Below are 18,137 nucleotides of genomic sequence, written 5' to 3' on the forward strand. Positions count from 1 at the left end.
AAACCGCCCAAACCACCCGTGCGTGCCGGAATGCCGGAGACGCTAAAGCTCTCTAATATCATGCCGACACTTATTGTGAGTTGCAAGAGCCCTAACGACGTCGAAAGTGAAATTTTTTTTCTTGCGTAAGAGAAGGTTCGCGCATAAGAACACTTACCCTCGGTAAATTTTTACTTCAAGCATATAGAGCGAACGCATTAGGCTTTCAGAAAGGGATGTGAGCGGTAGTACAAAAACTGTGAGGCAGTAATGACGCCATATCTTGTCGGCAGTGCATTAGCGCTGCAGCCAAGGCAAAATTATTCGGCCAGAACGATCTTGCGTCATCGCTGTTAGTGATGAATTACGTTTATTGCAGCAAACGACATTTAACTAACCAGCAAACCGATGTGCCGTAGGTGGAAACTAACGTATTTTTTGATGAAACGAGGGAACAGTAAAAGGAACAATTATTTCCTGTATATGAAATAAACCATTATATATATATATATATATATATATATATATATATATATATATATATATATATATATATATATATATATATATATATATATATACACTGTTGCAACTAATGGTCTACTTCATCGCTTGAACACGTACACCGAACATCGCATATCATCGTTTATCATCTTCGTAGCTTAATAGCAAGCCTTCGTTCCGTCGCAAAGCGATTTGACAAAAACGCCTGAAAATGTTATCGCGTTATGTCGTTCCCAGGTGATAAGACGATTAGTCTGTGGGTGCATTTTTTTTCGGGCCTCTAAGCACCAACATTCTTGCCCAGCAAGCAACTAATCGTGAGAAAAATCAAAAATGCGTTACGTGAGCCCCTTTGTCATGTCTTCAGAGTAGTAGGCCTATTCCAATGGCATCCAAACGCTGACTAAAATTTTAAAAAAATAATTTGTAGGGTTTTACGAACTAAAGCTGCGACACGATTGCGTGCATCACCGTATTGGGGGTCTCGTGATTTAAGTTTGACCACCTGGTGTTCTTTAACGTACACCCAATGCACGGTACGCGAACGTTTTTTTTTTTATATTTTTCATTCTTGCCTCACTTGGATGCGGCCGCCACGGCCTGGATCGAACACGCGACCTAGAGCCCAGCAGCGCCACGCCATAACCAGTGGGCTACCGCGTCGAAACACTCGCTCGCCGGTTCAGGGAAACCGGCCCCGCGGCGAATATATACCGAAACCATAAAGCTAAGCCGCAATCCTGCCAGCGCAGGCCACAAACGTTACAATTAAACGCGGCAAAGTGACGCACACGCGACCTAACTAGACGTCATTCGCTGGCTCGCGGCTGGCAGTTGCGTTTCGACTCTGCAAAACATCTGCGACGAATACGACGCACTCGGCAAGGACGATAGTGCAGAAAACGGGCTCACCTTGGAAGTGCGTCGCATTCAATGTGCCGAACACTTCAAGAGAACGAATCTGACCGGGCCTTCGAAGTTGGCACTATAGATAGCCCTCACTTCGCATCGCGGGCGTCGTATTCAGGCGTAGTCGACGGCTTCCACTGCGCTTCTCTTGGTGTGCGAGTGGATTTCGATAAGGCGTAGCTGCTCGCCGTGCTATTGTACTCCGACATGGCAGCCACACGATGACGCGAGTGCAAGCCATCCATAGCCTCTCTATCCTTCTTTTTTCTTATTCGTACTAATGTTCTTACGTTTCGCTTTAGCTTCGTATGTCATAACATCGAGACAGCTTGCTTCGCAAAGTCGCAATTTCTAAAACGACGCCTTACGTAAGAAGACATATATAGCTTTGTTGGTGAGAAACACAATGTAAAAAAAGCTCGCCTCCGACGCCGGCTGCGCCGTTGGCTCGAAACAGGCGGCGAGTTGTGACCCGAATGACGCACGTGCCTGGAGTCATCCAATTTGTCACGGCGCTATCTCGAGTGTCCCTGTTGCTCTTCACTCCACCCAATACGAGTTAGCCAATCAAATAACGAGTAACACAATTCTCTGCAACCATCCCGCGAGCCGCCGCAGTGAGAAAGCAACTTTTCTGAGAAAAAATTTCCATTATACCGTTGTATCACTTCCTTTTTTTTCTCTTCTTTGCTTTGGATACACTTGTATTGCCGCACGGTGCAGAGTTTCGTTGACCGCTACACAACAATCGCTTCCTATTGTGCCAAGCCCTCAAAGTATTCTTTTTTTTTTTCGCTTGCCAGAACTTTGCGCGACTGTCGCCGAACAAAGCACCGTGGGCATTGTTCGAGCACGTTCACGTGAAGTTCGAGACTACCTTCTCGGCCGACCCTTTGCTGCGCGACTTACTTTTACGTGTCTATTTTCCCGAGACGCACACAGCGACGTGACGGCCGACGTAACAAGGCAGGTGATCGAAACAAGCGGCAATGGACTTCCGCATGCCGTATCGTCGGTCTACCGCCGCTTTGAAGCTACTTGCGCGACACGCAGGCGTAGTTCTCGCGCGATACCGTAGTTCTCGCGCGATATGGTAATCTATGCTATAGTTTTCAAAGAATGAAGCGTGGTTTCCGATATTGCGCGCTGCGCGTCAACGAATCTCGGAGGTCTAGGCTAGAGAAAGAAACGTATTGATTCTGGCAGTGGCCACGGTAGTCGGGTTTTCGAACTCGGCGTTAACATACCCGCTGCCGATTATTCAGGCACAGCCTCAGAGACAAAAAGTTTAACGCCACCAGATCTCGGAAGCCATGGCACCGATATGGAACAGCGCCGGTTGTCCCCGAGGAAAGCTTGACGACCTGGCTCGTACCCTGGAATCACTTCTAAGCGTGCAGACGGCGTTCGATACCACACAGTAAATGATTGAAGAACGAGTGGCCAACCCTCACGAGGTGATTGCGTTAGCCACGACACTTCGGCAAGTGTCGTGGTTTTACTGGCAAAGGTTTTACTGGCAATGGGGCAGCAGTTAGGCATATCCACTATAGCGTTTTATATGTGTCCTCGGCTTAACAGGCTCGGCTAAAACTTTCGCCTTGATGAGTCTAAGACTCTCAACTCTTGTCCTCTTATTGAACAGTTACTGCGGTCTCAAGTTCGAAGGAGCTGTCTTAATGGGTTAAAGAAACTGCAGTCGCATTGCGATGTCAAGACGTTCGTGACAACCTAACTTGACTAGGAGCTTCGCAAAAAGCAGAAGAAATCAAAACAACGAAAGAATCAGAAATCCGCTTGCACGTTGCAGTCGTTTCTTTTCATTTTTCTTTTTCTGCAAGAAAGTGGCCAACCCCATCAAGCACGAAGCCAAATCAAATCGACTTCCGGTTAGGCAAGATTCATGGGTTATTACACAGATCGCAAAGAAACATTACCCGCGCTTTCCTGAAGAAATAGCGTCAGAAAGCGTCAACCATGACAATTCAAAGTAACGTCACTGTGCATTAAAAGTAACAAAACACGGCGTGACGGCGCGCATATACTAACACAGATGCACTCTCTCTCTCTCTCTGTTGCACGCACGCACGCACGCACAAGCATCGAAGGAAACAAACGCGAAGAAGCCTAAAGAATCTGGAACGGAAAGGCTAAACATCCAAAGTGACGCACGAATACCAGCCATAAACAGGGACATTTATATCGCAGCCCGCAATATGATGCAGAATGAACGTGCGGTAGGCGCAGAATCCACGCAGAGAGGCTCCCGGCGCGTATGACTTCAGTGGCGCGTAAAATAGCTTCCCGCCAAGGCTTACGCCAATGGGCGATTCGGAAGGGGGGGGAAAAAACAACTAGACAGTAATGGAGAAGGGGTACGGCAGCGACGGACCGTCCTCGCTTCGCCAACGACCTAACCGCATGATTTACAAGCGAGACAGTTCATTAAACTGACACGGAGGACGGTCAACGCACGCTTTCGCGAACCCGCTATCTGTCAGGCCGAGCGGGCGTAGGAGTCGAAGTCTAGGAAAAATTGTACGCGTTTGTGTGTGTGTGTGTGTGTGTGTGTGTGTGTGTGTGTGTGTGTGTGTGTGTGTGTGTGTGTGTGTGTGTGTGTGTGTGTGTGTGTGTGTGTGTGTGTGTGTGTGTGTGTGTGTGTGTGTGTGTGTGTGTGTGTGTGTGTGTGTGTGTGTGTGTGTGTGTGTGTGTGTGTATGAGCAAGAAGTGTGCGGTCTGCGGGAAGTGTTTCGAATCGTTATTATAGCTCGCGGCTCAGCGACCACGCGCACATACGGACGTATTATGTCCGGCACGCGCTGAATAAGAAAGAATGGTGGGGGAGGGAGGGAGGAGGTTATTGCGCGACCTACTTTCTTTCCCATCACGCATGGTCGCTTCCATTTTAGGAGAGGAATATCGCGCAAATTACAATCGCAGAAATGTGCCGCCATATATTGCCGACCTCGTGACGCGAGGGCGCCAGCAGCGCAGTCCGCCGATAGCTCTTATATAGAATCGCGCTGTGCCTCGCGAGCTCCGAGGCGCCAAGATTTGGTCTTTATATTCGACGGAACGAGTTTATGCATCACGATGCATACATTATTAATTCTGTTTTTCTTTTTTCACTGGGAAAGTGTAATTTAGCCGGAAACTTCAAATGGTATTCGTTGTGACTGTCCGTCCTGGTTCTTGTTCCTTGGTGAAACGACGCAACGACATCTGAGTGATCGGCCATGCATCGGGACGTCAGCAAACTGTTATCATCAATCAGGCCTGCTCAAAAACTAGCTTATTTTTTTTACGCGATACAAAGGTACATTTCACTTGGCCTCTAATACGTCGTCGTCGTCAGAAACCTCCCCAGTTTCACACCTCCCCCTCAAAAGAAAGAAAATCCAAGCTCTGCCCTCCAAAGCCCTCAAATGATGAATGTGGTGTTTTGTGGCGCAAGGACCAAGTATATGGCCCAAAAAGCGCTGGGCCAGTATTAGTGAGTTCGCAGTGGATCCATGAGTTGCGGCAGGAACCACATCCCCTGGCGTTCTAATCCATGTCCTTCCAGGCACGTGCGTTCGCCCTCTTTCAAACCCCTATCACCCCTCCCCAGTGCAGGGTAGCAAATCGGCCACTCGCATCTGATAAACCTCCCTGCCTTTCATCTCTCTCTCTGTCTGAGCGCTGGACGTCCGTCAATGCGCAGCATCGATGCTGTCGAATTAGTGCCGATCTTCGAGTACTAAGCTGAGACTCCGAGAGTGGTGACATCTGCGCGCGAATTTCAGAGGCCAAGCCAGGAATTCTTAGTAGCGGTGACCCAAAGCCTACGGTGTCTGCTGCGATGGCCATGTTGCTGTTGCAGTAAATGAATTCAGAGCACCAGGATTCACTGGGCGCGGTTGCTTTTTACTATTACTAATTACTGACGTCGTTGTTGTCGTTGTTCTAACGCGGCGAAGAAGGTAATTTTCATTCTTAGTTACGCGATTCATTTACTTGCATCTGTGCCGTCAACTTTATGCATTCTCGCAAACTGGCTAGAGAAATTTCGTTTGTATGGTCATTTAGCTTCATTAATCTTATACTCGGCCAACCCGCCATAGTGGGTATGAGCCACGAAAGTGGAGTCGAAGAAGAAGGACACCCGCCGCCATGGGTTGTTTCGAACCGTCGCCAGGAAAGTTCAGCTCGACACAGGTGGACGGTCCGCCAATGCATCCGTTGTCGCCGGCGACAGGCGCTCAGAGTCCAGGTAGCAGCGCTGTCATGTGCGTGCCTGCGGCGTCTGACGCAAGGAGCAGCCACCATCGGCGAGCGACGTCCGAAGCTTCGGGTGCGTCGGCAACACTGCCAGTAACGTCCAGCTCGACGCCGGTGGGCGGTCCGCCAATGCATCGGCTGCAGCCGACGACAGGCACTCAGAGACCAGGTAGCAGCGCTGCCTGCGGCGTCTGACGCAAACAGCAGCCACCATCGGCGAGCGATATTCAGAGCTTCGGGTGCGTCGGCAACAATGCCAGTAACGTCCAGCTCGACGCCGGTGGACGGTCTGCCGATGCAGCCGGCGACAGGCACTCGGAGTCCAGGTAGCAGCGCTGTCATGTGCGTGCCTGCGGCGTCTGACGCAAGGAGCAGCCACCATCGGCGAGCGACGTCCGAAGCTTCGGGTGCGTCGGCAACACTGCCAGTAACGTCCAGCTCGACGCCGGTGGGCGGTCCGCCAATGCATCGGCTGCAGCCGACGACAGGCACTCAGAGACCAGGTAGCAGCGCTGCCTGCAGCGTCTGACGCAAATAGCAGCCACCATCGGCGAGCGATATTCAGAGCTTCGGGTGCGTCGGCAACAATGCCAGTAACGTCCAGCTCGACGCCGGTGGACGGTCTGCCGATGCAGCCGGCGACAGGCGCTCGGAGTCCAGGAAGCAGCGCTGTCATTGGCGCGCCTGCGGCGTCTGACGCAAGGAGCAGCCACTATCGGCAAGCGACGTCCGGAGCTTCGGGTGCGTCGGCAACACTGCCAGTAACGTCCAGCTCGACGCCGGTGGGCGGTCCGCCAATGCATCGGCTGCAGCCGACGACAGGCACTCAGAGACCAGGTAGCAGCGCTGCCTGCAGCGTCTGACGCAAATAGCAGCCACCATCGGCGAGCGATATTCAGAGCTTCGGGTGCGTCGGCAACAATGCCAGTAACGTCCAGCTCGACGCCGGTGGACGGTCTGCCGATGCAGCCGGCGACAGGCGCTCGGAGTCCAGGAAGCAGCGCTGTCATTGGCGCGCCTGCGGCGTCTGACGCAAGGAGCAGCCACTATCGGCGAGCGACGTCCGAAGCTTCGGGTGCGTCGGCAACACTGCCAGTAACGTCCAGCTCGACGCCGGTGGGCGGTCCGCCAATGCATCGGCTGCAGCCGACGACAGGCACTCAGAGACCAGGTAGCAGCGCTGCCTGCAGCGTCTGACGCAAATAGCAGCCACCATCGGCGAGCGATATTCAGAGCTTCGGGTGCGTCGGCAACAATGCCAGTAACGTCCAGCTCGACGCCGGTGGACGGTCTGCCGATGCAGCCGGCGACAGGCGCTCGGAGTCCAGGAAGCAGCGCTGTCATTGGCGCGCCTGCGGCGTCTGACGCAAGGAGCAGCCACTATCGGCAAGCGACGTCCGGAGCTTCGGGTGCGTCGGCAACACCACCGGCCCAGCAGCAAGTGTTCAACCTGACGCGATTTGGAGTGGACGCTGAGCGGAGCCACAACACCGTAGAAGCTAAGGTGAAGTACAGGAGAGGGAACGATTCACCGCGCAGGCCGACTCTTTCGATGGGGCTTTGCGCCCACGACGACACGCAGGAAACGGTCACACTACGGCGACGAGTAACCGAGCTCGAGCGAGGAACTGAAACGGTTCAAGAATTCTAACGAGGTGTCGCGCCGCACGTTGACCATTGTCGGGTCCTTTCTTCTTTCCTGTAAATCGCCTCCGCGCTGTAAGACTTCCGTCTTCGTTATTCCAGAGCTTAACTTTCCCATCTTGTTCGTTATCGATATATCGATAATAGTGCACTTTCATTGCTGGAAGTCGGCGATAATGCGACAACGCTTGAAAGTGACTGACGACGAGTGCTTGAAAGCGAGGCGGCTAACAACCCAACAGGACCGCCACCAGACAGCATACGCGTTCCCGAGGCCGTTGGTCAGTAAACAACGCAGAAATTCCGCATTGTCCATTGAAAACTATTCCCACTCGATTCCGGGTTTCTTATCCTGTATGCAGTCACGCTGTCTCTTATAGCGAATCGCAATTACTTTTTTTTTTATCTTCGTGTGCACTTTTTGTCACTGTACACGCACAAACGCCGAGACCAACTTGGCCGACAAACCAACACTTTCACACAGACGGGTACACGAATTTTCAATGTGAACGTTGCATTACTGAGCACAGTGGACCATTAGGCTTTTCATTGCTCCGTAAATGACGAGACTACAGTAACCAGATGTCAATCCCTTTAAGCGGTTAAACAATGCCATTACTTGTCCTTACAAAACTTGCAACACTGCCTTGTTGCAACTTGCATGCGTGCCACCGAGCTCTCTTGAAAAGTTTCTGAATTCATCACATTTAGATTACTTGGTGTAGTGGCTTTGGCGTTGCGCTCCTAAGCGCGAGGGCGCAGGATCGAATTGCGGCGGCGGAGGTCGCACTTAAATTGCAACGAAATCGAAAAAAAAATGCGCGTGTTCCGTGCATTGAGCGCACCCTAAGGTCCTCAGGTGGTCAAAATCATTTCTCAGTCTCCCACTACGGCGCGCCTTATAATCAATTCGTGGTTATGGCACGTAAAATCCCAGACTTTTAATTTTATTTGTAAACGTAAAATGAGACTTCCCGTACAGTCAAGAAAAGTGGCAACACTTTCTTTTTCTCTCCATACTGGCTTTATAAGATACACGACTGGATGTTGGGATGCACCGTATGGTAGCATCCGCAACATATGCTCCGCCAAAGGCGAGCGGAAGCTGAAAGCGCGTCCAGAACAAAGAACGACTTCGGAGCCTGGAGCGATCATCGCCGCAGCTGAGCGACAGGCCCCTGCGGGACAGCCAGCGCGAGGCGCGCTTTTAGGGCGCGTGGCCGGAAGTGACGTCAAGCCAGTTCGCGTGCCGGTCACCACGGAACTAGGGTCTCGGAACAGCGTTCAGAGGAAGTGGAGGCGACCGGAGGGAAACGGAAGACGAGTGCGAGCGAGCGAGGAGGCAAAGGAACCGAGCAAGGGTGAACGGGAAGACGGAAGTGGGAGAGGAGAATACACGTACGGGCATTTGCGTCACTTCCGGTTTCGATCTGAAGCACAGGCGATACAGGGAAGCGGCGGTTGGAAAGAGGGTGTCGGAGAAGACAGGACACTTGGGGAGGGCGGAGAAAACCGAGAGAGGGAGATTGGAATAGAAATACGGGAAAGGGAGAAGAATGGGGAAAGAAAAGTAAAAGGGGCGAACGGAGCGTTTTGCGCCGGGGTCAACGACCGCCTTTCTTTCGACCGGCGCTCGGAGCACGGAAAATGTTTTTCACAAGCACGCACGCACACCCGGGCTCTCTCGCGCGAGCGCCAAGGCTCCCCTCCCCGTTCCTCAGTGGGGAGAACAGGGGAAGAAGACGTACAGACACGCGGAAGGAACAAGGAAGTAAAATCGCCGCGACGATAAGCACACCAAGGAACGAGCGGGGATGAAAGAAGGCATAATGCAGCTTTAGCGAGGCGAGAGACGAGGAAGAGGAAGCCAAAAAAAAAATGGGTTAGCCGTGGTGTCTCCTCGCCGGGCCCTATTACTCTACATTTTTGCGCCTTCCTAAATGTCCTGTGTCACGTCAATATTAGGGTCGCGTGCCATAGGATCATCCCGCGATATACGGACCGATTCTTTGCAAGTAACGACCCGGGAGAAAAAACAACAAAGACATGAAATTTCGCGCCGACGTGCACAAACGCTACTGCCCAGGCTTGGCTTGCCTTGGGTTGGCTTTAGGAGGTAAAGGGTTGGCGCGCGCTGTAAAAGTCGCTGCAGCAACGACTCGAACAGTGCACAGAAGCGGCTGGCGTTGGTTGGCGGTGGTAACAACTTTATTGAGATTCTGCTCAGTTATGATCTGGCAGGCCCGAGGTTATTTTCCCTTTGCAGCAAAGCAGTATGCATCGCGTAAGCACAGATGGCTGTTCGCGTCATCACTTCGACAAAGCAAACGGGGAACGCAGTGTTGGCGATTATATTTCAATCGCAAAGCGCTGTTTTTGGTGTTTGTACTGCTTGATACGCAAACGTATTTGAGTGGCATTTAGTGCAAGCTTCTCTTTTTTCTTTAATACCATTGAATGAAAGAAAGATGGCGAACGTACGACTCTTTAGCGCTGGATACGGCAAATACACCACCTGAGAGGTAATTTCAAAACAAGGAGACAGATCCACGTTTACACAAATTGCACGCAACGCCAGAAATGCCAGTCACGGGCACCATCGCCGAAGCGCAATCAATTATTTAGAAGAGTGCTTGCATCTTCGCGAGGAGATGGTGACACGAGCCCCTTCGGCAAGTTGTTTGTGCCTAAACCTGTTGCGGCTGTAGTTTGCTTGCTTGTTTGTTTGTTTGTTTGTTTGTTTGTATTTATGATATCACCCAAAGACACTAATGGCAGAAGAACTTCAGTTTGGCCTAGTTTGTGTTTACTGCATATCATGTTGACCGCAAATACAGACGGGAACAGAGGAAGAGAACACAAAAACGACACGGGCGGTTGTGTTTTCTTACGCTGTCCCCATCTTTATTTGCGGTCAATATGATATATGGATACACTAATGGCAGCAACTTAAATATTTCACTACACTGTGGTGCAGTAAAGAAAGTGAAATTAAACAAACAGGCATGTCGCTCTACATTTAACATCAGTCATAGGGCGTGGCGAAATGTTCATGGCTCAAATATACACGATAGATGGGAACATTATGCGAATTCTGCAATTACAAGCCTCCTACAAGAGAAAAAAAAGACAGATTAGAAAGCACAGTTGTCGTTGCTATGTCACGGGCACAAGCATTCTTTTGACAACAGGAAACAGGACTATGCTTGCGATTCGTGTTACGGCGTGTGCAGAGTTGGTTTCATTATTTTGTTATTTGTTATATTCAGCTCTTTTTGTCAACTTGCTTTACCTCAGTAGTCTTTGATGCTTTGGTATGTCCAGTCCTAAAGAGAATTACCTTCTCTTTCTTTCACTTCTTAATAAATAAATAAATAAATAAATAAATAAATAAATAAATAAATAAATAAATAAATAAATACAAACACAAAGATATTCACAATGAAGGATTGGCCGAGGATCCTGCGGTGCGTATAAAAGCACTTACAAAAGTGAAGTTAAACAACAATCGGCGCAAATTTCTTCGAAAGGCAAGTAAGTGAACTATCTGCCAACAAACTTCGAAAAGACAATAAACAAAAAAAAAAACAATCTCTTCAGCGGGTTAACCACCTCAGCTCCAAGAACATTTCGTAGTTCAAGGCTTGCATGGAAAAATGTAGATTTAAAGAAATCCTTAAGTGATTTCTTTGTGTTACGAAACTCCTGCACTTACAAATTATGCGGGCGAAGTCCTTGCGAAGACTTAGCACGCGCGACAAAGCCGCTTTTGAATGTTGTTATAAGACAAATAGCTTGACTAAAATAGCTCCGTTCCTGCATGTACCTTTTTTGTTAGAGGGTGATTTCTTCTTTCTTCTTACATAAATGAGTCTCATTGAACTTTTCTTTTTATTAAATTTTATCCGTTACCCTGAGCCCTATAATCATTTGGAGCATATCAGGAATTACTCTATCGGCTAACACCTGCAGCTATAGCACAGTTTCTTTCTCTCTCCTGGAACGAATTTGTAATAGCTCGTTTTTACAATCGTCAAACTACACGCGCGTCTCAACTTGCGGCCGCAAAACGCGATTCACGGCACTGACGCGTCGCGCTTTTATTTCGACGGCGTAAAACGAAGTTCGTGGCGAACGGATAGCACCAAACGTCGGCACAGAAGCTCAAAGACACACAGCATCGCGCAGTCAACCGAAGTACGAAACTTTCAAAACGGGGCAACCGTAACGGTCTTTCCACGGCCGTGTTCGAGCGCACGCACAACGTCCTATACGTACACAGCCGCGAATACGGCAGTTGTGCCGCAAATGGCCGGGATGCGCCATCGGTCTCACGGAACGCTTTTGACTGCTCCGTTACGTGCTGGGCCAGCCGAAACCGGCGAATCGCACTGCCGTCCAAACGACGTTGACATCCCCAGCCGAGATGCACGTGTAAGGGCCGTCCCGAGTCAGCTGCGCCGTCCTCGAAAAGCGAAATTTGGACATGAGACTCGGTTATGTCATGGCTCGTTTCAAGCCTCAAAGCTATACGTAGACGCCCTGCCCGTTGCGTATAGGGACAGGCCAGATATTTCGGTGGGGGGGGGGGGGGGGGAGGGTCATCGCGCGTCCGGGTTCACGAGACCCGCGGGAGGCGCACTCGCGAGACGGGCGATTGAAAGTGGTCGTAAAGGAGGTTCCGCAGCGCAAGCGTGCACGCACGCGCGTCGACCGAAGAAGTCGTAGTGAATACATGCCGATGATCCGCTGGGAAAGGACGAAACGGCCCTAGATGCCCAAACACAAGCCCTTTAAAGTTGTTGTTGTTGTTGTTGTTGTTGTTGTTGTTGTTGTTGTTGTTGTTGTTGTTGTTGTTGTTGTTGTTGTTGTTGTTGTTGTGAAAGCATATGAAGCCACACGCACGAAGGTCAGACGATATCATGCACTAGCCATCGTTGTTCCTGTGGTACTTGAGCGCATGTACTATCTCTAGTAAATTTAATTGGAGGCCCTTAATAGTCCCGGCCTTATAATGCGATTGCAAAGCCCCTGAGATTCGGAACAAGCCCAGGCGCCAGAAAACAACTCATCCATCAGGAGTCACGAAATATTGCGACGCAGAAAAAAGAAAAGACACCTGCCCACATCGAATGCACCCGCATCGGGGTGCCAGTCTGTGAGATGCGAGTTCTAGGATTGGATCTCAAGAGTTAGGGAGGAACCCTAGACAGCGTACAACGGCCAAGCTCTATTATTACGTCTGGCTGTTGAACAGGGAAACCTTAAACTGCACCTCACCCCCTTTCCCCAGTGCCTTCCCAGCAGTTCCCTAGTAAAAAGAATATATATATATATATATATATATATATATATATATATATATATATATATATATATATATATATATATATATATGAAATGACAGTCCGGGCCTGAGGAAGTGCGATCGTGATATTTCTGCCAATTAACGAGTAATTTATCGAGAGCAACTGACTTTGATATGATTTAATGTACTGAACATTCCAAATCCGGGGAAGCCGCGGCCTCGAAGTTCCAGCCAGCTGTTGTTGCGGTTGTTGTTGTCCTGTATAATTGAGCTAACAGGTCACCGCCAGGACAGAGCCCTCTTGGTCCTCCACTCTCGCCGCGATGTCACTTGTGATGCCCTCTCTTGCGGCTCCCGACGCTAGAGCCCCCACAGCACGTGACCTATACATTTACGCGAATGACCTTGTAACTTCGTTTGTGTAGCTTTTCCCTTAGGGTAGACGTTTGGTTGCTTCTATATTTTCAATGACTTAAGTTGTTCCCTTTGCCGCGGGACAAAGCTACTCGAGCTTTTCAGTCGTTTTCCTGCGGTCTGTCTTTCAATCACTTCCAGGCAGGATGAGAACGGCTGAACAACGCTCTAGGCTGATTTGCCTACTTTTTTCTTTTTCTCGTATAATCCCGTTTCTTACCCGCACAAGTGCACGTTTCTCGAGACACCCACACTTGCCTCCGCTGTGCGTCAGCCCGGAACATTACCTTTTTTTTTCTGCCTCCACTACTGGAATGAGTAACGGCCACGCGAACCTGCGACAGTGCCGTCGTCTAGACGTAGCCATTGCAGGCGGTTCCCACGCATCCAGTTAATACTGCACGCGGTAAGAGGCGACACGCCCTCCTAATGACCTTCGCCGAGTGCCCGCACGTTGCCTTAACCTGGCTCACTCGTTTACTCTGTACCGGCATCTCAACATTCTCAGTCTTCGGACAGGTGTCTCCGCGATAGCCTGTTGTTATGGGCCACAGTGGCAAAGGCTCGATCCGGCACTTTACACAGAGCGGAGACGAACGCTACGGACGTGAGCATGTATCGTTGCGGCTTATCGACTTCTAATGCAACGATCGTTTGCGGGCGGCGACGACAGCTGCCGAGACATCGGCGCACTGTTATTAGTGCCTCGGTGGGCCCGAGAGAACGGGGACGGGTGATAAGCACGGCGAAAAAGAAGAAAAAGTAACGAGTTGGTAAGGGTGCGAGAGAGGATGGAGAGCGAAAGAGCAGAGATTGAAATTCGGTGATACGGGAGTTCGCTATAGCGACTCGTTCGTTCGCTCGCTCATTTAAAGTTCAGCGAGCACTTGAGTTAGAGGAAAACTAAGTTAGTTAGTTTGCTCGTTCGATTGCCTTGCCGGTGAATTGGTAAGCCAGGCAGATATCGCAGGCCGTTATTTCATTAGTTTGGTAGTGGATAGTTCGGCATCTGGCTGGTCAGTTAGTTGCTTAGTAGAACAGGTCATTAGTTCGTTAGGTTGTTAGCGGGTCTATTTGTTTGTTTGTTAGTCCGTTGGCTACTTATCAGTTGCTTGCATAGTTACTAGTTCGGTAATTCAGTTAGTCAGCAAGTTGATTGGTTGGTTCGTTAAATGGTTCGTTCGTCAGTTGGTTGGTCAGTTATTACTTGGTTGATCAACTAGTCAGGCATGCAGTAGGTTATTTGGTTGGCAGTTTAGTTAGGTAGTTAACATACTTAGATAGTCGGTTGGCTACTTATTAGTTGGCTGCTTAATCCCCAGGTCACTCAGTGAGCCAGATGATCAGTTACTTCGCTACTTGCTTAGTTCATCAGTTCGTCAATCAGCCATTAGTTTGTCCTTTAGTTAATCAGTCAGCCTGATTGTTATTTGATTCTTTCGTAGTTTAGTTAGGTAATTGGTTAGTTAGTAAGGGTTCCGCTCAGTACTCGGCCAGTGGCTACACGCGGTTGACAAGAGCGTGCAATCAGTGGATCGCCGAATGAGCCAGTCTGCAGGGATGCCTGGCTCTGACAGGCAACTCGCCGCCCCCACCCCCTAATTCTTTTTCTCTTCTTTTTATTCCTTCAGAGCACTCGTTATTAACAGTCGTCGCATAGATTACTAAAGCTAGCGTGACTGCAGCCCCTTCAAGGAAACACAGCCGAAAAATAAGACAGAAACAAGGGGTATCAAAATGCTCGCTCGACACTATACGTCTACCCTCATGTGGGGTCCACTGCGCCGGGACTCTATTCGAGACAGGAGCACGGGGCCACCAGCAGGGAGCAACCGTCAAAGCAGCCAATGCGGCACTTAAAAAACAGCCGATGCGGCGGCTAGAAAAAAAAAGCAAGAAATAGAAGAGTATAAGAAGAAGAAAGAGGGGGGGGGGGAGGCAGGGGGCTGGGTGTGCGTAGGACGGAGCCCATTAGCATAGCTCTCATTTCGCAAAATCTGGGTCGGCGAGCCGTCGCGGCGACTGCGACGCGACCATGGATCCGACTTCTGTTGGCTCGCTAATGATTGTGACGAAGGCGAGCGAGAGCACAGGCCGTATTTCATTTTTTTTTTTTTTCGCTCTTTCCAAGGAGCAGGGCGAAGAGTAGAGGCGAGGAAGCGAGTCGCTACAGTCATAGCATTTCTTACAAAAAAATTGCTGGAGGGAACTAAGGCGCAGCGATGCCCCAGCAGCCATGGCGTTTGTACAACCGGAGGAAAGATTCTATATATATATATATATATATATATATATATATATATATATATATATATATATATATATATATATATATATATATACAATTTTTAGCAAGGTTGTGCGAAACTAAATTAATGACGGAGCTCAGCGCCTTGGCCCAACACATAATTTGTGGTTTGTTGTCCGTGCGACTGACATCATATCATTGATGTCAAATAAAGGGATTGAACAGACGCCCGTAGGCTGTACAACTTGATTTCGTCCTGCATACCTACAGGCTGCGACGAAGGCAAATTTCACAGTGTCCTTGGTCATCGGACTTTTGCTCGCGACTATACATAAATACGTCTAATCTTCGCGCGCTAAACTGCGGCTTCAGGCGTTTACCGCGGCACTATTAATTACGCCTTGTAGCCTTCCTTTTTTTTTTTTAGGCTTCCAAGAAACCACAGTTTTCCTAAAGACAGCAAGGCAACGTTATGCATTTTCGCGCACGGATAGTCGTTGTGAATTACAGCATTTATTGAAAGTGATCGGCGCGCGAAGTCCCAGAGCCGTTCGAAGCAAGAATAACGAAGAGTAGGCGCTACTGCCCATTCTACGCTTCACTGCCACCCACCAGTTAATGCTGATGACTCATCCGTTGCCGCCGATTACTAAGTAATCTAATAGCACCCATCACTTCCATACTGGCTCAAGGGCCACCCCTGCTGCTCTCCTAGCCAGTAATGCCAAAGTTCCATCGACGAATTTTTTTTAACAAGAAACCCTAAGCAAGAGAAATATTTAGAACAAAGAACAGCTGAGAAAGTTGATAAATTATTCGCGGTTTTAGAAAAAAGCGAAGCACCGACAGCGATAGCAAGTTTTAGCGCTCCGTATGGACAGCTGGGCTAGTTGGTTATAATTAGCATTATGAAACATCGTTCCAGCGCACAATTGAACACGGACGAGAAGAGAAGAGACGAGAAGAGAAGGCGTTCGTGTTGTCTTTCTCTTCTCGTCCGTGTTCAACTGTGCGCTGGAACGATGTTTCATAATGCTTTAGCGCTCCGCTTGATCTCCACGGACGGTGTTCTAACAACACGCGGGAGCGATTATGCGGGGATTCGACGTACGCGGATGCGCCTGCCGATACCAAGGGTGGCATTCGCGTTAAACGAAAGAAAGAAGAGAAACCCAGCGCCCTTCCACTCTGCGAAAAAAGGATGACCAGCGAATTAAGCTGTGTACGGGCGCCCCTTAACGGCGAACTGCACCTTCGCCGCGGGTCGGCCCGGCATCGCACTATCTTCGGGATCGGCCCACGCACGGAGTTTTGTGTCTACACACGGACACGATCCTGGGGGAACTAGCCCTTAACAGCTTCGCTGTAGTAATGTAAGGCGGGGGCAACAATACCGCCCGCGCGCGCATCGAATAAGTGCGCTCAGCAGAGCCGCTATACGCATATAAATCTGACCGCAAAGCGACGACGCTGCCAGTCAGAGCGAAACAACGCCCCATGCGGTGTTCCGAAATTCTCCCAACGGTGGCGCCCTCACGCGGCTTTCCTTTATTCTCATCCTTTGCTCTCGGCGCTAAAGAACGCGCCCACGCGCAGAAATAGCCACTATTTCTCTTCGCTGAGTTTGTTCTTAGTTCTGCGCCACTTTTGACTCTCGTCTCCCGCCTGTCATGAGGGGGAACAAAGAAAGCCGGCTTAGTCCCCTGGACAGGTCCAGCCCGTCTCAACGACGCGATGGAACGAACGCTGTCGCAAACGCGGATCCGTCGACGCACGCGGAAGCGGTGCTGACGCCGTCGACTCGAGCCGGCTTTGATTGTCTCCTCGTGCGTATCACGCGTGCGCGGCTTCCCGTCGACTATTAAGGCACGCCCTCACGTGCGGAAATAAGCGCGCGCAAGGCTACGCGCTTACTTCGGCAACGCTTGTGGCGTCGCCTGCTCGTCTCGTCTACGTTTTGCGCTGTTAACACCGGGATGGAGAGCCGACAGGCCCGAGCTGCTATATTATAGAATTCTTGCCGCAAAAGCGCCCTCTCGCGGCGCGCGTTTATTTAAGAGCGCCGCCTTGCGCGCGCTTACTTCCGCATGTGAGAACGTACCTTTACTGTCGGGCGATGCAAAGGCACGCGCTCCGTTTGCCTGTCACGAGATGCGCCCCGTGCGAGGGGCGCGCGACCGCATGCTTATCTACGATCGTTACTCGCTCTCACGGGGGGCAAGACTACATGACGCTTATTTCCGACGTATCTTCGCCGCGGCTTCGACGCGTCTATTTCTTGCGCCGCCCGAAGCCAACGCCAAGACGTGGGTCGTGTTTACTTCGATTCCTGGTGCGTGAACCACGCGGAACTGAATTTAGCCACGCGTAATTTGTCCGTCTATCCGACTTGCTGCCTGAGTACATACATACATACATACATACATACATACATACATACATACATACATACATACATACATACATACATACATACATACATACATACATACATACATACAGACAGACAGACAGACGATCGAATTATTTAATTACTTTGGCTGATTAAATCACTGGAATACTGACTGACCCATTCACCGATTGACTTCTGATTGATTAGTTGACTGGTTCACTTTAAAGTTTAACGCTTAAAACGAAAACCTGCATACACAAAATGCGGGATACTCGTGGTGGCACAGTAGTATGTCTGTAGTAGCAGTTTGCTTTTGCTGTTGTAAGAAGCGGGGCGAAATGGGGCGGCAATGAATGCGGCAGGTACTTACGAACGCAGCGATATATAAGAAAGCCGCGCGGGCGCGCGCGCGTTCTTCGTCACTTCTCGCACACTTAGAAGGGATTTCCCCTCTTTCGTATTCATCCTTATACTTTTCG

At 49.9% G+C, this 18,137-nt stretch overlaps 1 protein-coding gene across 7 annotated transcripts in view; it reads right to left on the reverse strand.

Annotated features, from left to right (window-relative positions):
- LOC142557325 (uncharacterized) overlaps window positions 1-18,137 on the reverse strand; it is a 412,081-nt gene that overhangs the window by 113,038 nt on the left and 280,906 nt on the right. The window contains exon 1 of one of the 7 annotated variants that reach the window (XM_075669075.1): window positions 1,396-1,609. The exons of the other annotated variants lie outside the window; for them this stretch is intronic. Within the exon in view, the coding sequence (XP_075525190.1) occupies window positions 1,396-1,413 (18 nt within the window). The 5' untranslated portion in view covers window positions 1,414-1,609. Of the gene's footprint in view, window positions 1-1,395; window positions 1,610-18,137 lie in introns of those variants that run through there. 7 annotated transcript variants of the gene reach the window in all.

Source organism: Dermacentor variabilis, chromosome 9 (assembly GCF_050947875.1).
Source record: "Dermacentor variabilis isolate Ectoservices chromosome 9, ASM5094787v1, whole genome shotgun sequence".
Lineage (NCBI taxonomy): Eukaryota > Metazoa > Arthropoda > Arachnida > Ixodida > Ixodidae > Dermacentor > Dermacentor variabilis.